The following is a 23,703-nucleotide window of genomic DNA, read 5'->3' on the forward strand; positions in this document are numbered from 1 at the left end:
TTGTATTTTCTGCCCTCTATTGAGAAGGGTCCCATATTCTGGGCTTACTTACTGAGTCCAATTAGCTGATGGATCAGCTGTTCTGAAATAAAAAAAATCCTTAATATTACAAAACAGAATAAGTCAAATAACTGCACTTTATTCAGAATAGATTCATCCTACTCCCTGAAACAGGGCATCAATGGTTAGGTACCTGTCATTTTATTTTACTCAATTTGTAACAAATGTAAACTTTATTAAGGATGTTTTATATGGGATCACAAATGATAAAAAAAGATCAACTGTCTGATCATCTGTTTTATAGAATCTGTTCTTTAATGTTATTTTCATAAATGTTTGCTTATTAAGACCAAACCATCAAGTACCTCCTTTATAATAGCATAGCTTTACTTTTCTACTACTACTTCCTGTCCCCCTCCAATAACAGAAATGACAAAAAAGAAAAAAAATACTCTTAAGCTCCAAATTTAAAACCTTTAATCTTTGCCAGTTGTTATGTGTACCTGTTTTGTTTAAATAAAACCCCTACTAAAAGTAACTTCTTTATAATACAGCATATGTGAATATCCTTTTATGCTGTAAAGAATATTTTCAAACTTTTTCAAAATACATATATTGTAATATTTTTAACATGACAGCAGGTGGAGCTATTGTGCTTTTGCAACGGACGTAATTACACGTGTTTTACATTTCTATGCCACTTCAGATGGTTTTCTGGATAACATCTCAGGTAATTTTTTTGGACTTCTAAGACAATAAACCAAAACAGCTTTATGCATTAGGTTTTCTAAAAAAAAAAAAAAAAAAACAGACTTCATAGCCTCTGGAGCAACTTTAATTCAACCAGAAGAGACTCACACAGAGAAAGATGCAATTAGAAAGATTTTATTGAGCAAAAGTTTCTCAAATCTCATCAAACGGAAAATGACAAGATTATTGTTATCAAAAACAGTTTTCAGAAAAAAGCATTTATGCCTAAACTGTTTACATTCTGGGTTTATTCAACCTTCTGTGTGAAATTACAGAACTGATAAATGCAAATTTGATAGAAAACAGATAGGTTTATTTCTGCATTTGCTGTTGTCGTTTTCTATATGAATACCAGGAAATAACCATGTGATGCATACTGAGGTACATAAATAGACTTTGCATTTTATACTGTTAACCAATATACTACCACAGGGTTTAATCAGACATTTCAAATTAAAGCAAAAGAACATCAAATATTGAGTAAATATTGAAAATTGCAAACAAAAAATTCATTTGATAGTTTTCTAACCGATTACATGCCAGATGACTTACAGAAATAAAGCTTTTTGTGGGAGTGCACAGTTATTCCTTTCAGTGGAACTACAATGGTCACAACCAGCCTCCATATCGAAGCTTATTGGGCAGATAGATGTTGGTAAGGAAGTCAGGAGCAATGGAGGACAGGGACTGTATTTCAGCCTTAACTTTATTCTGCTGCATCAGTTCCATCTAAAACAGAAACACATAACTTTAAGAGGAATGGAAAACAAAGCTATAGATAAACCTATTCTACAGAATGATTTAAGTATGTAAAAAAATAAAAATGTAGATTTACACACCAGCCTGTGATGCTAATGTTGCACATAGAACAAATACAAATTATGTCTATTGGTAAAATTCACTTTTTTTCCTTTTTGGATAACTTTAATGAAGAATCTACATTATTCAGTCAGATCTGGTCTAAAGCAAACCGTATGCAAACAGGCCAGAACCTAATCAGTTGTGTTTATCTAATGTGTTGGACATCAAATACACCAATACATATACTGCTAATGAAGTTTCAGACGTTAGAAATATGGCCAATTTGAAAAAAAATATTGAATCCTTAGAAATATTCTAGGTTAAAAAAGTAAAGGTTAGGTGAGGATCTGAATCACTTAGAGAGATAGTTCACAAGTTTCAGTAAAAGGCCAAGCTGCCTTGATGTGGCTTATAGAGGAAGCTAGCAACGCCATTACAGACTCCAAAGCACATGAGGTTTTATTTCCAGTTTGCTCACATCTATGAACCCCATCCAAAGAGGTGCTGAGCAGCAACAGGAACTTTTTCGGACAGGATCAGCAACCAATATTTGTGAAATAAGAAGAATGATCTAAATGATAAAAACACCATGCCTACTGTGAAGTGTGGTGGTGCCTCTGTAAAGCTATGGGGCCCCTGTGCTTCCTCAGGCACTGGAAACCTGTAGCTTTAAAGGAAATGATGGATTTGAAATAATATCAGGAAATCCCTGGATAAAATGTCAGTTTGGCAGTTGAACATTGGCTCCTCCACCAAGGCAGTGATTCTAAGCACATCTCAAACAGGGGCGTAGCTAATGAAAGCCAGTGTATCGTTGGCCACCTCTGGAACTTTAGCGGACACACATGGAGCAGCAAAAAGACTGACCGGCTACTAAACTAGCATGGATAAGAAAAACCCTAAAAATTCTAGGGAGAATAAAAGTTAAATAAAAAATGCAGAGGTTAGCTTCAATTGCAACTTTTAATATTGCACAAAGGAACTTAGTCATCAGAATGTGGTAACTGACCATAAGGATATTTTTTTGCCATTTTGAATCACATAAGAAGTCCAAGAACACAGTCTGTCCATTTTAGTTTCCAGACATTTACTTCATGAGATCCTTTTACATTTCAGGGACTTAGGGCGATACCTGGAATTTTAAACTCTCTTTGCGTCTTTAAAAACAATTTTACCAGAGTAATTTTAAATTTTTGGGGTGAAACTTTGCAAAATAAAATGCTCTGGTGAGGGAATAGGACTTTGAGATTATCATGGGATTGGTGAGGGGAAGGGCTGACACAAACATAACTTTAGGTTGTTTTTAGTGAGAATGAAGCTGTGCAAGACTCAAATATCTAACCCACTAATGCAGCTTAAATGCAAAATATGGATGTTTTTTGGGGAGCTCCGTTCCTGCTTCGTTTACACCCAACAGCTGACAGGGTGGTTGAGCCTGTTCTCCAGTTTTCACCTTTCAGTAGGACTCACCAATGACTGAAGGAAACATACGGCTATAATCCAGGCATCTAACAGTCAAATCTTGTTTCAGGTTTTCTTTTGTCATCAAGTGAATTCTTTGGCAACATGGAAACTGAGCTTTTAACATATACCTACTGTGAAAACAACTGCTGCAGTTCAGCAAAGATTAATAAAAACAAAATGGAGAAAAACTCCAGGCTTCCAACTTTCATATCTATGGTTAAAGGTTTCTTATTGCTGCCGTGCACTGGACTGGAGATGTAAGGGAGTTTTCTTAACATTCCAGTAGCTGTCTAGTAAAGAAACTACTCAACTTTATAAAGCTGTAGGCAGGCAAGCTTTATTTTAGCGAATGTTCATCTTGGAGCGAAAGTTTGGAACCACTGAAAGTGCTCTTCACCATTTTGCTCCTACTTTGCCTTGCCTTCTGGCTGGATTTTTTGTGTGAAAAAAGCTAGAGAGTGAAGAACACCAAAAAGGATTGTATGTGACGTCAAACCATATTAAGTCTAAAAAGATACCATTAGTTCTTTGCATTGTCTTTTCTTAGTTCTGTCTATGCGCTAGTATTGCTCCAATAAGAAAGCTGCAAAGAGCTAATATTCACATTGAGCTGTATAAAGTACTACAGGCTCTAGTTGTAATGAAAAATGAAATATGGTGTTTGCAGAAACCACTTGCCTTGTAGTGCAAATGCATGCTAACTGGAATGTTTTACCAATATACCCAATTTGCAGTGAATATAAACAATTAAAACTTCCACCATTATCTCTATTTATTTTCACTCACTTCTTTGCACCAGTCTGGTTGGCTGGTTAAGTATGGTCTCTTCATCAAACTGTTGAGTTTGCTTTCATCTCTCTTGGTAAGAGGAATCAGGGACTCTGCAGGAATCCTTAACCTAAAAAGGACATTTTCATTTCAGATTGATTTCCTAAAACAGTACAATTTCATTTCTCCCAAAAACAAAAAATAAAAAATTACATATCCACACTTCAGGGCACAAAATAAGCAGTTACCTCAGAGAGAAAACAAATAAAAAAAAATGCATAAACTACAAATAAATATATCTCAGAAAGCCATTATTTTTCTAAATTTGTTGAAATTGATATATACTTAAAATGTCATACAGTTTCAAGTGCAGTTCCTTAAATGGGGAAAAAAAGAAGTAAACAGCAACTGAAACCAAAACAAACAATCTAAATGCCCTCTGAATATGATTCCAATTGAAGGCAGGAGGAGGAAGAAGGAAGTAGCAAATTTCAATTCCAAACCTCTGTAGGTCAGAGGGGAGAAGGCCAAGCCACATAACGCTTGGGACGGTCAGACTGTGGGCCTCAAATGACATTGCCTGTGGAAAACCCAAACTACATTACACAGAATCCCTACAATATACAAGTTTTCAATATGATTGAAGTAAAACAGGAATGGAAACATACAGTCAATAAAGATATAGTTAGTTAATCATCTACAAAGCCGGTGTAAATATGTATTTTGAGGCCTTTTTCAGACAGTAAAAAAGGGCACTGTATAAATTCTAGAGCAGAAAAATGACAACACTCACCACCGATCCATACTTGTAGATACACATGATCTCAATGCCTAAAAAAAAAAAAGAAACACTGACAGACCAGAGGAATTATCCCCAGAGATGTGCAACATATTTTTGAACCATTACATATGCGTCTGGCCATGCAACTGGAGCAAGGTTGAAAGCTTTGACGGTGACAGAAGAGGGAATAACAGCCAAACTAGACACAGTTCTTTGCATAAGTCTGTCGTACCTCCTAACCCCCCCCCCACTTCTTTTATGTTACACCCACCAACCTACAAGGATTTTATTGGGATCTTATGTGACACAAAATAACATATCTGTGAGGTAAAGTAAAATCTGAAAAGTGTGGTGAAAATCAACATGTAACCAAGAACACACCAACCCCACTGTGAAACATGCTGATGGATTAATCATGCCATGACGATGTTTCCCAACCGGAGACAGGGAAGCTGGTCAGAATTAAAGGGAAGATGGCCTTAATAGAGAGCATTCCTCAAAGAGAACACATCAACATGCAAGAGATTTGAGATGGAAACAGGGATCAGCTTCATAATCCTAAAAGTCTGAGCTGCAATCAAATAGTTTTATCAAGATACATTTATGTGTAAATGTGGCCCAATTAGAGCCCTAAAAACAACAAAAAACCTATTAGAAGTTTAAACGTTTCTGTCTAGTTGGACATGAATCCCTATATTTGAAAAAAATAATTAGCAGGAATGTGCAAAATGCTAAAACAATAGATGCTTAAAGCTTTTAATATTTTTTATGGTAAAAGAGAAAAAAAACGGGTAATTTTTCCTTCCACTTCCCAACCCCGCATTTGATTAGTCTTTTAAACTACATAAGAGAATGTGGCTATACAATTTCAAAGGGTGGGATATATTTTTATTTACCGTAGCCCAACAAACTGCATAGCTGCTAATGTGCTGACTTGACAAAAAAATAAAACACAGCTGTGTCCCTGTAGAGATTAAAGGACAGCCGTTTGATAGCTGTGAGGAGCCATCTGAACCATGTGTTAGCCTTACCCCGAAATCCCACATCCTCTGTCACCGCCCCATCCCGCTGCGCTCCAGACCTCCTGCGCAAAGCAAAGCCTACAGCCTTCGCTGTTCCTCCCGTCCTGCTCCACTCCGACTTCCTCGGAGTTTGAGGAGAGCATGCACGATATTATTATTAAATTCATAGGAGCAAAGCAAGCGAAAATTGAAAAAAAAAATCCCCATCAGCATCCAGCAAATGTTCAGTTTCTGCCCAAATATTTTCTTTTTGTTGTAGATTTTTGTAACGGTGATAACTAGGATAATCCAAAACTGCCTTCTTATGAACTTTGTTCTTTACTTCCAATCTCAGAATCTCTTCATCTATTCCTGCAATAGAAGTTTCTTTTGACTGGATTTGATTAAACTTTTAAGCCCCTCGGTATAAAACAAATATTTTGATGGAGCTGAGAAATCTCCTTCCTGGTATGTTGAAGAACCAATAGTTTGCATCTAATCTTTTAAATAAACAGTGTTAGTTTTTTGGAATATATAAGAATTATGCTATCATTTCTAGTTACTGGTCTGTCGTTACTATATTTTACTTTGACAAACCGGATCTTCTCAACGTTCTTTTTACGTTTTGGTGCGATTGCAATTGCGGATCTTGACCTGGCCGGACCGAAGCGGAGCAAAAAATAGCTTGGCTCTGTATTTTAAAAGTGACGGACGGAGAAGACGTACATGGACGGTGACGTGCAGAGGAGAGGCAGTGGACGTGGAACAGCTCTCCTTGTTTAACATGACAGACAAGTGCTCCACACTACGTACGTGAGCGGAGCGTATGAGAGTATGTGGAATCTGGGGTTAAGCTGATCTGCATTCAGATAAATCATCTGTACCATGAGGGTCAGCATCCACCAGGGCGAAGATGGGAATGTGCAGAGTGTCCCACAGTTTTCTCACCATCAGTCTGCTGTTTACGTCTGGCACACCTTTACCCTGAATCACATAAAATAATCTTCAATTATTGTCTCAAGTTGGGTAAATAAAAAATCCATGGCTTGGTAAAATACAACAAACTGTGATCATGATGCAAGGAGAAAGTTTTGCGCAGAAGTTGTCATCCAGCAGCCTCTGGAATGTTGCATCCTTCTCTATGATCAGGATGAATTTAGCTGATGATACAATATCTGTACAGTAAATAATTAAGCTCATAATGTTTTGTCCATAAAAAAAGACAGTTTGTTCAATTTATTCCCTTAAGCTTAGTTGGCTTTTAAAGGATACTTTTAATTCCAGCGATGTTTGAAGAAACTGAAACAGCCTAAAAAAAAACCACACAAACACAAAAAAGCAAGGCTCTAAATATTTGATTATGAAGGGCAAACCTTTGGAGAGTGAGCTTGATTCACCAAAAAGTTTCATGTGGAGTTGCTGACACATTTGAAAGCTTTACAGTAAATTTACATTGCATGTTGTAATGAGACATGCACTGAGATTGGTCCTGTCAACAGTACATGACCATGTGCTAAGCTGGTGCTTGTAAAATGCTGGGAAAAAAAAAAAAAAAAAAAACTGGCAATGGAGCAGAAAATAAAAGAGGCTGAGTTGCTTGCTTAAATAAATGGGGCTGTATAATGTATAACAGGGGATTAGAACACATTAAAGCACAACATTTGTCACAAAGTGATTGATCGCAGATAATCTAAATAGGAAGATGATTTACATTTGACACATGGAGTCAATAAGAGTTTTTATGATGCTTCTGAAAATATGCTGACAGAGAATCATGGTTCAGAGATTGACTATTAAGATATGCAAGCTGATTTAGAGACATCACTGTTAGTTCTCATCCCATTATAATAATGTTTCTCCTTTGTTTTTAATATCAATAACAATCATAGACAACAGAATATACGTTAATATAGGTAATCTAAGTTATTAGATTGTTTTCATCCTTATCTTTCTTCATGCATAACAGAAACCTGTACTGGAAAAAACAAAACAACAACAACTATTGACTGTTTTGCAAATCGAATAATCAGTCAGTTATTTAAAAAGAAAATAGATTAATAATCGGATAGCAATAGGTTTGTTAAAAAAGATCCTTTACTAAATTAAACTAAGTGAAACTAAAACATTTAAACTTGGGTTCTGCATAGAGCATTTTGACAAACATTTTTTTTTTTACTTAAATGCAAAATGCTTATTTATTTTTTTCAATTTTGATATAATTACTGCTCTAAGTGGGTCTGTCAGAGGCAAATTTTACAGTCTTTATTCACTAATTAACAATTAATCGATTACTAAATTAGTCGACTTCAGTAATTGATTGATCACGATTAATCCAATTAACTATTTCAGCTCTATTGTGAAGTTCATTTAGTGTGTCCTGCAGGTCATTATTCAGATGCAGTAATAAGTTATACACACTAGATTAACATTTGATGTAGGGAGATTCTATTTTTAGTGCAATTAGAAAAAGCGAGGAACTTACAGCAGAGCTGGGGTGACAGTCAATCTTTGTTCCATCCTCCTCCAAATAGCACAGATCGCCAGAAATCAAGCCCTTGGATGTGGCCAACTACAGCCCAAAGAAACACAAACACACTGGCGCATACTGTACAACATGACATATGGTTATACAAGCCTTTTTGCAGCACTGACTTTTTGAACTCCATTTCTGTTTGATCAGTAAAACCATACTTACTCCACAGGTGTTTCCTGAACTATAAGGTGAAGCATAATTGAAATATGGTTCTAATCTAAAGGATTTACACATGTTAGATTTTAGCTAATATCGCAAAGAATTCTGCTACAAGCTTTTAATATAAGAGGTTTGAAATTTCTGCCAAGCAGTCACTGAATTATGTAAACCATCTGTCAAACTGAAATCAATATGCACACTCACCACATGTAGTGATCTGCGAGGAACCTTCAGCATGCAGGAGATGTCATCTATTATACTGTCCACAGTTCTTTGTGACCCAAACAGCTGTGTGTTGTTGTAATATATGTCTCTGTAGAAGAAAACTTCAAAGTGAGCACATTAAAAAATGTTTCATTGTCGCGACAAAACAAACTATACGTTTTTTTTTTTTTCTTTCCGTCTTAAATTTACCTTTTCGTTGCATAAGAGTTGCTCTGCACTAGTCTGTAGATGACGGAAAGAATCTTCAGAATTTGTGCTTTGAATAGAAAAAGATTTTGTTATTTATATTTTACTCACAATCATCAATTCTTTTCTAGTTTTAAAAGACTGGCTGAGAAAAGAGACACAGAAGACAACTGGCACTTCTCCATGTGAACTGATGCTTAAAAGCCTCTTTCAACATGTTCCGTCTCTGCCAATTTGTCACCTAAAACCAATTCTGACTTTTACTGCCATCTGTGCAGTTTGTTTATATGCTTATAATGGATACAAATTAAAGCCACATGAAAAACCTCACAGCTGGAAAATGATTTAGACTAAAAACAAGCGGGAGAGTAGAATTTGAAGCTGATGTGTGAGAAGTGTGTCCATCTTCTTACCAAACTTAGAAACAGACGAAGGACAGTCGCTCCTAACAGAGGTGGCAGAACGCTCTGAACTCATCTGAAGCCCGACGACGCTGTCAAAACTTATTGTTGGAAAAAACAAAAAAGTAATTTAAGCCAAATTACAATACATTATATGCTGCCTGACCCAGAGTTTTCATAAAAAGCCTTCTTAAAGAAGACATTTTCCAAAATAAACTAGGTGAAACTTTTCCACTTGAGGAATTCTGGATTGAGCATACTGACAGACAAAAATCTTAAATCCAACGTGTTTATAGATTTTTTGATACAATTTTAATATTATTACTGCTCTACATGGGTTTCTCTGTCAGCTAAATGTTTTAGAATCCCTATACTCCAGTTAACGATTAATCGATAACTGAATTAGTAGACGATTAGTTCAATAATCAATTAATCCGATTAAATGTTTCAGTCCCAACATTTTTACATCATTATAAGTTCAAATGATGTTTACCTGACATTGGCCCAACTGGATCTGTTTGGCAGTTCAAGGACAGGCACTTCATCTCTGGAAAGACTGGTCACCACTCCCAGGATTACGCCTTCAATTTGAGCTAAAATTTCATCTCTGGATTAAGGGGAAAAAATAAAAAAACAAAAATTTCATAAAAAATAACAACAACCAATTGACCGTCGAAGTTAACCGAATACAGCCATCTGTGACAAAAACAGCAACCATGTCTCAGTGTTCCACACCTTGGCTTCCCTAGTTCAGACTAACATCAATTATCACTTTTTGTTTTAAGATTTATGTTCAAAACTAATAAAAAGCTTTTATTCATTTGCACTTTTATTTCAGGTCAATTCCCATAAGAGAGCAAAAGCAGGTTTTTAAGTAATTTCTATCATTTTTAATATGTTTTAATTAAGTAGCAGGAGACACAAATATGTTTATAAAGATAAACTGTGGAATTTGGTTTTACAGTAAGCCACAATGTCTTAATCTTTTGAGTTTTTGAATTTCATTTTTAAACCAAATCAAAACAAATGTTTGAGTATAAAAAAATAAATAAATCTAAATCTTTTGCTATCTGTTCTTTGGCAAAACCAATAATACTAAAAGATCACTAATAAACTCATGGATGCATATCATCAAAGCAATTTTCTTAAATATGTGGCTTTTTAGTTCTGTAAGAAAATGCACACATACAAGATTCTCCCATATCCTGTTTAGTTTGGACTACAGTTTTCTGGTCTAATACAACAATTTGTAAACCATAAGATGAAGCACTCATTCAGAATAAACATTTCTATAGCCAGAGCTATAGAAACGTTTGTAGAGAGGGGTAAAGTTAGGAAAAGTTTCAACAATTTTACTTAAGTAAAAGTAGCAATGAATGCTTTAACATATTTTTACAGAAGAAAAAAAATAAAACCAAGAAACGGATTGTAATTTTCATTTAATTAATTTATTTATTTGACAGGGACAGTGTATTTTAAAAAGCATTCCTGCAAATGCACCAGAATTAGCCAAAAGGCTATTTTTTATCTGTTGTCCCTGGAAAGATCTTAAACTTGTCTAACTAAAAAAACACAACAGTAAGCATTTTACAATGAAAAATACAAGTATAAAAAGACATAAAAACATCTATTACTCTTCAAAACTGATTTAAAAATACAGAATAAAAACAATTAAAATAATTTTAAAAAAGTATTCGGTAAGAAGGCAATCTAAATAATAACTGATTAAACTTCTAACAGCTAATCATAAGGATGGAAATATAAGTCGTGTATTGGTATTGTTAGACATTTCATATAATATAATTGACATTATATGCATGGATCTCATAGATATGCTGTACTTTGGCACCAGTAATAATGAGCCAAACAGCTTATGGGGCTCTAATTAGATCATATATGTGGTATTATAAAAGGATGTTGGATATATGTCAATTTTGTAGCTGATATACAGCATATAGCACAGTTTAATTTAATTTGTTTACTAAGGTTTATGTTCAAAAGAGTAAGATCATGAGTAATATTGCACTGTCATTCCAGTATATTTCCAGTTTGTACAAACTTTTATGTATTTATTTACTATTCTGTTAGTTAATCGTTTGATGGTAATAATTAAAGATGTGATAAAATGACTAGAAGATTACACAAACGGGTTAAAAATAACTTGCCATGTTGTGAAGCTGTTATCAGTAATGGCTAGCTAAATGGTTTTCAGTAACAAGCAGGAGTGAAGTTAAACTTACTGACTGATTTCCCTAACAGCCCGTTGAACCTCCTCCATAGGATCGTTCAACAGCTGAACGCGAAGCTTTTCAATTTCAGAGAAAAACTGCGCTTCAAAAGAACTCATTTAGTGGGTTTTTTATCTTCAAAAGTAGCAGCTAATTCCTGTTAGCAAGCAAGGTTAGCTAAGCGCAAATCTCGCGGTACGCGCAGCTGTAACTGATTGCCTCGTGCCTCATTAGACGAGGAAAACTAAAATTGACGCATTCTTTTTATGACCATCGTACACCAGGACAAAAAAACAAAACAAAACAAAAAACATTTAATTTCACATAAAATAATAGAAAATATACTTTTTAAGCTATCTCAGCATAGCTTTTAAAATTAAAGTTTTTATACAACAAACTTACATCCCTCTGTTAATTTTCAAAACCATTTTAACCCTTTATAGGGCACTCAGTGAAATTCTTTGAAAATCCAAATTATAATGATTAACAGTGTTATTAGAATCCAGGAAAATACTTTCACTTTTAAAAAAATGTGATATTTTGATGGGAAAAAAAAATTTATGTCAATGTAATAAAAAGAAACGCCAACTTGCCCGAATATATTAAGAAAAATAAAAAAAAGTACTTCTATAAGAAATTCATTAAAAACACTCTGAGTGTGAAGGAAACATTGTTTTTGGTCCAACATAACCTTAGAGGCATTAATGCTGATACTGGCACTTAATTTTTTTAGTTTATAAACCTAAATCTAATTGTTAACTAGGCTTATTAACTTTTTAACTTTACTTTTTAACTTTTGAATTACCTTTTTTCCTCAACTTAATTTACAGTAGGTAATATATCATTCAAGGGCTAATCTAATTGGTCAGATGCCAATTAGATTCACCCTAATCTAACGGGCATGGGGGTGGGGGGGATTGTAAGGGGTATGCAAGTTATCAAAAAACTGTAACTTTTTAAAATTGACTTTTTTGTGATGTACTCTTATTAAAGCGTAATTTATCTGCAGATAATGATTATATATTTGCCTATATGAGTAGGATTTATGGGGATTTCAATGATTCAAACTAATGTAAAATACAGGATTTCAGAGACATGGGAAGAATTGAGCTGAAACTTTTATTTTTTAAACTGTCATTATTCGCTAGGCATAGATTGCCATTGAATAAACAGGGCTACCAATACAAACAGTTTTTTTTTTATTTTGTTTTTTTTTTTTTAAATATATATTACTTTTAAGCTACCATGAGCCCCCCATTATCTACATAGATATTTAACCAATTTAACTGCATCATTGACATTTTATTCAAAAATATGTATATTTTGATACAATTTGACTATTCACTATATCTTCCTGAGCCCAGAACACACATGAACACAAACACATCAGAGGCAAATGCACACATGCACTCAGACGTAAATCTCCTCTCCCTATGCTAACCCGATTAGCAGTTTTATATTAATGGGGACAGCTGCAACAGCATCCAGTCAGCCATGATAAAGTTTCATGTTTTGTGTTTACATATAGCCTGGCCAGCCAGATATATACATCGTTTACACCATGTGTCAGTCTGGTTGAGTGCCGATACGGCTAGATTTCAAAGGTGGCATTAACAGGTTGAGATAGGTTAGAGCCATTCAGATGTGACAATATATTGTACAAAAACAGGTTAACCTGCATTCAGAAATTGTTCATATATGGGTGCTCAAGTCCAGGGGCAGAGCTAGATGGGGGGGCCAGGGGTGACCATGGCCACCCTTAGCCAATGACTGGCCACCCCTACCATTTTTCCCCTCAAATACAGGCGGCGGCAGCAGTAATACTCTCAAGGGGAATGTTCAAACTTATTAAACATTTAAATTTTTCGTATATTAAAAATTACTATCAATATCAACATCAATATACCATCATTAAAGATAATAAATACAGAATTCATGCTCTTTTCAGAAATAAATTTTGTGTTATTCGGGGTAAAGAGAAAATGATGTGTCTCTGTAACCCAAACCCTCTCATCTAGGAGTCTTCAGTGAAATCATAGATAAATAACTACTTTAATAACTTAAAAAAATCATTGAATGTGGATATTAGTACATTTGAATATAATTTTTTTGTAGAATGATTATTCATAAAAGTAGAAGAGGACTGGACTTGAACACCACTTAGTAATCGTGTTTGACCCTCTCTATTCGGATACCCTCAGCATTTGAAAGCAATTGCCTTCATATTGGACCTGTGTGTATTATCAACTCAGTATACATCCACAGGTTCTGTTGGGATTTTGGGGGGTCGTTAGCATTAGGGAATTGGCAGCATCTATAGGCCAAGGAGCTCTGCAGACAGATCAGGGCAAAATCCTGCAAATATGGAGTGTGTGGCACCACTACAGGGCTGTCCATCAACATTTTACAGAATAGGAAAAGGGAAGGTCAGAGAAACAGCAGAGATGTCAATGTTAAACCCTAAAGAGGCTGCATAGATTTGTAGTCGAGTTGGAAGAATCTGTTGTGAAGCTAATTAATGCCCTCAAATATCCCGGCCCTAATAGGAACGTTTTAATAACAAAAACATTAAATTCTGATTACTACGGTAATAATTGGTGGTGGAATCATGCTGTGGGGTGCATTTCAATAGCAGAGGTAGTGAAGCCAATTAGAGCAAATGTGGAGAAGGAAACATGTGCCAAAATGGTAAAAAAAAAAAAAAAAAAGTTAAGAAATAAATAAAAAAGAACCTGAATAAGGTTTAAGGTTCACTATCTAACCATATTCTTCTGACTGGTCATGGCCCAGACCTAAGATAAAGAAGAATCTGTGCCATGACAGAGATTTGCCATTTTCGAGCAAAGAAAGCAAATATTTAGTCTCTTAATATGTAAAGTTAGTTATGAAACAGTTGGCAACTATTTTTGGTTGGAGTTGTAACAACATGCTGGGTTATCTATACATTTTCCGTCATGCTTATCCCTACTGGGTTTCGATAGGTGCTGCCTAGCTGCAACTGTCAATTGGCAAGAGATGGGGTACACCAGTCTATTGCAGGGCAGCACAGAGACACACAGGGCAGACATACATTCACACACACACTCACACCTAAGGAGAATTTAGAGAAGCCATTTAACTTATCAGTTATGTTTTTGGACTGTGGGAGGAAGCTGGAGTCCCCGGAGAGAACCCATGCATGCACAGGGAGAACATGCAAACTCCATGCAGAAAGAATGCGGGGCAGGAATCAAACCTGGAACCTTGGCAGCAGTCCTACCCACTGCTTTACTGTGCAGCCCCTGGTTTATGAGTCTCTTTAAAAAAATAAAAATAAATAAAGAAAGAAAACTAAAAAAAATCACATGTTCTTTTTAAAATACATTAAATCATATGGAGAACATAAAAATTATGCTTGTGTTTAACACTTTTGAATAGCATTCTTAAATACACTTTTAATAATGTAATATGTATTTATTAATTTTTTTTTTTCATTTTACAAAGTGGAAGTTAGTATCCATTTCAAAGCTCTGTCCATTATTTAGATCCAAGAATGTGTGTAGGCTGCAGTGGTTTAAATGTTGGCTAGTATTAAGAAAAGCTTCTAACTCCCTCTGTGGACCTCAGTAATGAGACATTCTATCCAAGCCTGCTGCTACTTGTCTAAGGTGTGTCTACTGAATGCCCATCCCTCTGTTTGTGGGACTTTTGCTGTGGTTTCACAAGGATGTCAATTTAAACAACAAAACCATTTTTTGTAACAAACCAAGCATAATATTAATAATGGATAGCAAATAGAGGAAGCACCAATGCACCACATTAAAACAATAAGACTGTAATATTCACCTGCACTCCTGACTATTACTATTGTAACAACTGTTTACATGCATCTTGCACTACTCACCTTGACTCAATATTGATTTGCACTTCCGACTGTTTGCAATTACCTTCCACTGCACTTTAGTTTAGATAGCTTCTGTCCAAGCTTTATTTTTCATTTTATAGTAAAAGCCATCTGTATATTATGCTATTGTACATAACTAAAAACCCTTTTTATAGTATATCCATCTGTATATTATATTCGGTACATATCCAGCTGTAAATCTAGTTCATAACACTAGTTATCTATATATTATATTCAAAGGACAAATCTATTAGTAAAATTCTGTTTATAATGGTATTCATTTCTATATTTATCCAGTAGAAACCCATGTCCTGTATTTATGGAACCATTATTTATCCTGCATTTGCTGCTATTGCACTTCTTGTTAGACCTAAACTGCATTTTGTTGCATTGTACCTGTGTAATGACAATAAAGTTGAATCTAATCTAAATCTAATCTAAAAAAAACAAAAAACAGCAGTACATGAACTATTACGAAATTATAACATACAGTCTACTTCAACTCTCACCCTGAAAATGGAATTACATTTTAGTCTAGCCGTTTATTCTAATGTGTAACAGAATTGAACAATTTCATCAATGAATGACTAAATAAAAAAAAGTTTTTAAACGAATCCCTACCACTGCCCCTTTAAGTACACCGTGCTACCCCTAGGGGGAGCACCCCACCGTTTGGGAACCATTGCACTAATGAAGTGACCAATGCATGCATATATAACACCATACCGATAACAAGAACAAAATGCTAGTATCGGCCAAAATGTATTGGTTTATCTCTACATCTCACACTTGACCTGACCCTAATTATTTTCTAAAGCTACTTTGAAGGCCCCCCTTTCCTCTAAGTGGTTTTGACAATCTGCTTCCGTAGCAATGACTCTTAATTTCTTTTTAATTACTATCTTTTAGTGATGATGAGCAGCTCTTCACTCTAGCTGAAAACAGTCTTATTATGTGAAAGACTGCATGTTGCCAAAGTCTTTTTTTCATCTTTTCCAGAAAGCACCAAGCCCCCTGCTGTTCCTTTGGCTAGTGAGAGATTTGTGTCGAGTGTGAGGCCCTAACCTGAGGAGACAGAGTGCAACGAGTCATATGTATGTCTCGGGATGAGTGTTTGTACTGAGCGAGAGGAGGGAACTCAGGGGGAAGTAGGGGGCTGCAAGGTCAAAGAAAAGAAAAGAGCTAGGTGGAAGGAGGGGTGGGGGGGCTCTCTTTGCAGGTGAGGGGGATTAGCTGCAGCTAGAGGCCTATGGAAACTAAATACAGATCTGTCAACCTAATCCTCACAAATAGAAAACAGATCTGCCCTCCTTTCACAATCCAAATAGTTCAGCACATCCTCCTGCTTCATTGCCCCCAACACACCCCCACACACAGTATACCCCTGGGTCTTCCATTTGTCTGGTTCTCATCAGCTTTGGTCACTTTGGCGATATCACTCACTCTTTAAGTACCACTACTCCAAAATAGGAGCGAACAGATCACCCGCTGTCGATTCTGACTGACGGATCAACGTGGCTTTATGGAGTGATGAGAACAAGAGTCAAGGGGGCATGGCCTCTCACTAAACAGCAAAGAATCTTAATGAGACCACTGCCTAGAGCTGCATTAAACTGGACAAACCTTTATCAGGTCCAGACACCTAAGTAATGAATGCTAAAACCTACATGGCCGGGTTAGCAGACCAACTTACTGATGAACCAGATGACACACGTGACAGGTTGCCTGAATGATAACATCCTGCAACGGAATCAGTAGAAGTAAACCAGGCATTACGGGGAAACCTTAACTAAAATGATATCTCTGACTGTCAGCACCAGCATTTATATCTGATGGGTCTGGCTTGACTGCTGAGGGCTATATATCAGATCCAAGCTACTCTGGTGTTCCCAAGTGCCATATCCAGTTGCAGAAAAACACAGAGCTGACAGGACATATCTCATTCAGGCAAAAGTAGGTAGTGAGTGATGACAAAGAGTCTTGCAAGGTGTAGCATTTCAAATAATGTAATATGGTATTTCTCACCAAAATATCTTGACAGCTCATTTTGACATGTGATGAAACCCATTTGTTATGGAAAATCCAAACAAATAAAAAAGACCTCATGTGAAAACTAAAAGTTGCTAGCAGTTGCCAGCTCCAGTCACAGTTTAAAGATAAATAAATTAAGATACAGCACTTTGAAAAGGTGTTTGCCAGATTACACATTTCATCTGCTTTTAGTATTTAGTTATATTTACATGTTTTAAGTAAAGGAAATTTATATGCAAATAAAGTGCAACTTTAAATGATGATTTCATTATTTATTGATATAAAAGTTATCAACAAGAACAAGCAATTATTCATTAAACCACATAGCTGCCAAGACCCAATTATGCCATAAATCATTACTTTTATTTATGCTCTTACTTTTCTGTGGAAGAAACATGGCCCACTCTTCTTTGTATTATTTTAAAAAGGATTTCTTTAAAACTCTGCAACACTGAAGTCTGAATCTGAATGGTCAATTTAATCAGCATTTTATTAGGTCTAAGTCCAGAGTTTAATTAGGTCTAAGTCCAGAGTTTAATTAGGCCACTATAATACTGTAATATTGTGCTTTTTAGCCATTTAAAGGTCTCATTTGCTACTGTAGTGACCTGTTCTGCTGAATAAAACAAGTGTGACTGAATGTGATGCATTGTTTGTATAATGATTTCTGGCCAGTTGGGTATTTAGTTTTTTAAAACAAGTACCGGTAGTCTGACCTTAACTGTTAAGAAAGTCCCACAGTGTTTTACTGTAGATGTTATTCTTGGTTATTTTGTGACCCATTATTTTTGGCAAATTATCACAGACATGGAACAGATTCAACCATGTGATTCCAAAAAAGTGAAACAATCCACAGGATTTTTTTCTTAGTTTGAAGACGAGTCGCTTCCCATCCAGGAAGCTTGTTAATTTAAAATTATTCAAATTCAAAATAAATTCAATTCACATTTGAATTGAAAAAGCTTCCTGGAAGGGAAGCGAAACATCTTCAAACTTGGACTATGACCTGGATGACTGAGAATCTTAAACTGCATATTCAATCCAGTGTTTTCTTCACCTCTGAAAAGGGGATATGCCATATTGTTTCAGAGTCTTAGAAATGGCTTTGTATGGCCTTTTTTCAGACTATTATATTTTTTTGACTTTGTGTCTTATCTACTCTTGACTTTCCTTAAATTGAAGCATCATGTGTTTTTTTGAGATATGGTTGCCTAAAGTATATTTTACTAATGGACATAATTTTTGCAAAGTGATTTTCCAAGGTCTACAGGTTTGATAATAATTTGGTTGGATATAGTAATCTAAATTGACATTGGCTGAAAAAGTAGTTTATCATGCAACCTCATGATTTAACAAGGTTGGAATTCAGTTTCAAGAAGTAACATTAGTAACATTAGTTAAAACCATTCAACAAACCGAATTTTAACAGCAGGGGGGGGGGGCGGGCTTTACCATTGGGCAATACAGGGCAGTTGCCCTAAAGGCGAGCAAACAGTTTATTCAGTTGAACTACCACCTAGTCTCCATATTTACAACTTTTCAGATCCCTCTAGTACTTTTTTTCAAAAAAGCGCTTAGCGCCAAATCTAGCAATTTTTTTTCTGCAAGTGGAGAGTTTGGCAACAACATATAAAAGCACCGAACTTTGCTCTCCAGAGCAAGTGGATTCATTACCCCGCATCCTGCTCTCCTCCATCTTGCCTGGGTGCATATAGACAACATAACTGATTCATGCAGCTTTTATTTCATAAAAAAAAAAAATGGAGAACAGATAAGCAGATTATGGCTTGTCTACAGTGAAAACAAGGACTGTGTTATTTACTTTTGCCATCGCTTTTTAGGAAATACATTAAGGAGCAATCAGCTAAGTGAGCTTAGTGATTGGAAAAAAATATTTCATTCCTTTTGAGGCAACATCAAAAGTTAGCTGAGTACGAAACATAGAGAGGAAAATAACAAGAAAAGGGACAAAAAGAGAGGGATAAAACATAGAACAAATAATGTATGTCTATTCTATTAAAACGTCTGATATATTTGTCGTCTTCTCAATTAAAAGGGCCCCATGCCATTTACCTAGGGCCCCAAATTTACTAAATCCACCCCTGGTTATCAGATACAACATTTGGAGTTTAAATGTAGGTATTCATGCAATTTATTGTTTCTTAAGATGCAAAACAACAACTTATTTGTTAACTTTTCTATCAAAACGTTTTTTATCAAAACTGTGCCAGATTTTCACTTCTAATATTTTATGTATCAAGCCATAAAGAATAAACTTGCATCCTAATTTTACTTCATAAACTGAACTTTTTCAAAGCCATTTCTTATACCCACCCACTCTTTCTTTCTTCCTCTGTCAGCTAGACTCACAGCTGCATCTCATATGTTCATGAGGCCCCTGGAAGTGCGAGACACCAGAAGGGGAACATTTGCAATAGCTTAGCTCCACCTGGTTATGCTGTTTTAACAGGCCATCAGCTTGTGCACTGCACACATTGGGGTTAGGCCAAAAACAGGGAGGACTGGACAGGCGAATGGGATGTGGAGAGGGAAAAAAATAAATGTCCCTCAACAATATCATGTCCTTGCACTTGAAACCACATTGCAACCTTTTTTTTTTTTAAAAGAAAGATTTATTCTTCAGAACCACTTCCCCAAACCTCATCCGCCGCTCTGCATTCACAGATCTTCAAAGGACTACTGCCTGCTGCTCTCTGAGGCAACACATGAAATAAATATTAATATGACCTATGACCACATGCTTTGAGCTCCTAATAAGAGTTAACCAAGGCAACAGGAAGAGTTCCAGCTCTTGCAATGCACTTAGGCTTTGAAAAAAGATAAAAAGAAACCAGAAGAGTGAACAACATGATCAACAGAGTACAACGTTAGACGAGTGTTAAATATTTTGGGATGTTTTATTGCTCTTCTGTGTGGTCTTCTTTGGATCTTTGTACCATGCTCCAACCTGTGTGTTGGTTACCCTGCCTTAGATGAAAGAAAGAAATGTTAAAGGCAGGTTGAAAGGCTCTGGGCTAAACACCGATTTTGGGTTGGATAAAAAGACAAGACTAAAGACATAAATGCAAGTGATGACTGGTAAATAATCTTGTGATCTAAGTAATACTCACTTAAAGCATTTATTTGGTGCCTTCTGCACCCTTATTTAGAGATATTTAGGTTGTGTTTCTCAATTTGATGCAGCACAATGGCTTAGGTTTTCTTGACAAAAATACCTTAAAGTGCCTATTGCCTAGCTTTCATGAAATAAATTGAATATAGGTTCGTCAAAATTTTTGAGGTAGGTTTATTTTCACTTTATTTGAGTAGCTTAGATAATTTGCCAATGGAAAAAAAAAATTAAAATGAGGAAAAAAAAACAACCCCACTATCTTATTTTCAAGTGCATAGTATTTAACTGGTTAATTTTAAGGACACAAATACTCATACACTGGCAGATGATCTTATTTACTTGCTCAAATGAAGGACAAATAAGCTTGTTTTAGTACATTTTTATTACTTTTGGATCAGTGTTTGGAGTTGGGTCAAATTATTCCAAAAGAATTTGGGTGCACCCAGAACAAGCCAATTTCAGAGGCCAAGTAGACTAGCATGCATGCTATTGGGAAGAGGGGGGAGACAGACAGCATGTGGCATTTAAATCTAGAACGATTTTTCTACAACACAGCAGATCTAACTTGTCTGTCAAAAAAGATATCTGCTCCATGATGTCCGATAGGACTTTTATTGACATGCCCATCAAGATAACGTCACATATCTCTAATATTTATAACTATATTACGTCCCCTGTCTGCCATGACTTTATGACCAATTCTTTGTTCTGGGTAGCAATGTCTCAGCAGATAAAGTGGCAGATATGTCTCCATTAGTATTTCAAGTGAACAAACATGTTCTTGTAATTTCATGGTTTTGTTGAGAGCCCAAACACAGGCAGGAGGCAGGCTAGATTATGATACGGAGAGTTATTAATAAATACTTAATATCTAGGATACTTGCACAAAAATAAACAAAACAGATGTTTCTGAGGAGTAGATTGCTGAAGCAAGTAGGAGGTTTATGACTAACTTCTGCATGCTGTACCAGCTATGGGAGATAATCAACAAGACAACTGAGTGAGGGAGACTGGAGATCAGATTCCTCATTGTTGCTGTTTTCTTTTTTTTTCTCTACCAATTCCTTTAATCACATTATGATGCTGGCTCTGACATCGCTGTGTATGCCTGATAATCTTGCTTCAATTCAATGTGACTTACTTAAGAAAACTCATGGCCATTCTTCCAATAGCTTTATCCCACGTGTTCCGGTGACAGAACTTTCAAACAAAGTTTGTTCTGCCTTTCTGCTTTAATTCTCCTTGTCAAAGGCCCCTCAGTGCAGCTTACCCTGTTTGGCCTCAGATTGTGCCCACTGTTTACAGGGACTGTCACCAGGCTAACGAAGGCCTAAACAAAAGGGGGTCTGTTCCGTTTGAGCTGTCCAGGATTGTCTGCCCCTCTCTGGGCACAGACTGGGGAGCTATTGGAGGAGATCTGACCTCACCAGCACTAAAAGTAAAATACAAGGATCACACACTAGAAGAAAATGGAAAGGAATGTGATACGATGAAGATCTGAAGATGTGAACTCATATATAAGACCTTTTAAGTTCCCAGTAAGAAGCTGCTGTATTGTAAACACCTGCAGCCATTAGCTGGATATTCCTGAACACCGGATAGAAATGTTTATAAGTTGCTATTGAGAGGCCTGTTAAAATTAAATAGAGGATCTGGTGTGGAGAAGAAGCAGCGGCAGCATATGAAATGCTTTGAACTGAGTCATTTGAAACGGAAAAGACTTTAAGAGACAAAAAAAAAAAAAAAACATTAAATGGGTAGGAATGTGAGCTATTGCATTACAATTTATACCCTCTAAAAAAATCTTTATTATATTCTAGAAACGCATGTGTCAGCACATTTCTGGGGTGTTTTTTATTCAAAACCTCAGCAATAGGTTCAGAGTTACAATGCATTAAAATATTTATTTTTACTAATATCAAAAGTATGGTGTGCCTTTCTATACTCTGGTATTTTCAGTAAAGACTAATGCAAGCACATGTTTTAAGAAATTACTTTACTAGTACAGGAAGCCCTCCTTTGTACACAGGAAGGCTTTTGTTTAATTTCAGTACAAAAACAACTGTTCTGTGGTGGCCTCGGGAATTTTTTAGAGAACATCAATGAACAAGCAGCTTCATGAAGACCATGGAACACAGCAGAAAGGTGAGTTTAAAGCAGAGGATGTACCACAAGTGCAAAATGTCCAGCATAATACCATCCAATTAAGCCAAACTTCCATGCTGGAGAGTATTAATGTGGTAAGCAAACTAACAGCCTATGGTAACCAAGTAATTACTGCAGCAATTCATATCTAAGAGGGGAAAATCTATTACCTGTGCAAGAAACACGAATAAAAATATAGCAAAGTAGCAAATGGATGCTTTACTTCAATGGGAACTGGAAAGATTTTCTGTGCTGTTTGTAAGATGGAAGGGGTAAATGTATGGCAACCCCTTGAAAAGTATATGTCGGAAGTCCTAAAAGACTTGGAATTATCCTCCTTTCAGCAGAAAAAGGAAATGTTTTAGATCGAAGTATGTTCTTGGCTTAAGAGCTGCCTATAGTCAATGTCATATTCAGAAAATGATCATGTTTTGCAGCTAATTGTTGACACTGTAGTTGGACAAGGGGAAAATAAATACGTCTCTGGATGCACAAACCTGAAGGCATACTTTGAAAAACCTTCAGCAGCAGCTGCACAAAATGGTGGACGAACAAGCAACCCTTTCTTATTTCTATTTGTAAAGATAAAATTAAATTAAGTGATTATCTTTTACTTTACTTTTACCCACTACTTAATAATAGTCCATCATAAAAATAACAATAAAATATGATAAATTACCTTGCAAGAAACTTCATGTTTCAAGTTTCTGTCTCCTTTCCTTGCTCTCTGTGCCTTCAGTTGGAGCTTAAGATGTCGGCCAATGTCTTTCTCTGTGTTATTAAAGTCTAACTTTAATGTCATAAGCATCACCTGCCATCCAGGAGCCAGGAAACCGCCTCACTGACAACTATTTTCTCAGAGCAGTCACAGCTGCCCAAAGTAGTCCACCTGTGGTTATTTGAATTCCTTCCACTTGCTCTGGAGCTCACAGCTGTGGCCAGATTTACAAATGCACATGTTAATCTAGCCAAAAGAATAAGAGCCGTTCATATTCAGTTTGCCTTTGAAGTCTGATCCTAGGGTCCTGCACTGGTTTGCATTTTAGAAAAGCAATGAGATTTACCAAGTGTTGCTTTGGTAGCTACTACTGACAATACAACCAAATACATTTTGAATATATGTTGCTTTGCTTTGACAATCGTTGTAGCATGAGAGGGACTCCACAACCTGACCACGTTGTTCAGTTAGTGCAGCTCATCCAGGATGGCACATC

The 23,703-nt window shown here is 36.0% G+C and overlaps 1 protein-coding gene across 2 annotated transcripts; it reads right to left on the reverse strand.

Annotated features, from left to right (window-relative positions):
* Window positions 1-924: 924 nt before the first annotated feature.
* spo11 (SPO11 meiotic protein covalently bound to DSB) lies at window positions 925-23,271 on the reverse strand. Of its 2 annotated transcripts, none has more exons than XM_015380138.1 (13): window positions 23,169-23,271; window positions 9,563-9,676; window positions 9,082-9,170; window positions 8,672-8,738; window positions 8,462-8,570; window positions 8,048-8,134; window positions 6,838-6,874; window positions 6,631-6,740; window positions 6,450-6,549; window positions 4,577-4,614; window positions 4,287-4,363; window positions 3,802-3,913; window positions 925-1,479 (listed from the first exon to the last, which is right to left on the reverse strand). In XM_015380138.1, exons 1-13 carry the CDS (start codon window positions 23,183-23,185, stop codon window positions 1,360-1,362), a joined length of 1,077 nt encoding a protein of 358 aa, XP_015235624.1. In that variant the 5' UTR covers window positions 23,186-23,271; the 3' UTR covers window positions 925-1,359. The 2 variants fall into 2 exon arrangements, with proteins under 2 accessions (XP_015235624.1, XP_015235623.1); XM_015380137.1 differs by lacking the exon at window positions 23,169-23,271 and adding an exon at window positions 11,310-11,456.
* Between the last annotated feature and the right edge of the window lie 432 nt (window positions 23,272-23,703).

Source organism: Cyprinodon variegatus, unplaced genomic scaffold, assembly GCF_000732505.1.
Source record: "Cyprinodon variegatus isolate N-32 unplaced genomic scaffold, C_variegatus-1.0 Scaffold208, whole genome shotgun sequence".
In the NCBI taxonomy this organism is placed as follows: Eukaryota; Metazoa; Chordata; class Actinopteri; order Cyprinodontiformes; family Cyprinodontidae; genus Cyprinodon; species Cyprinodon variegatus.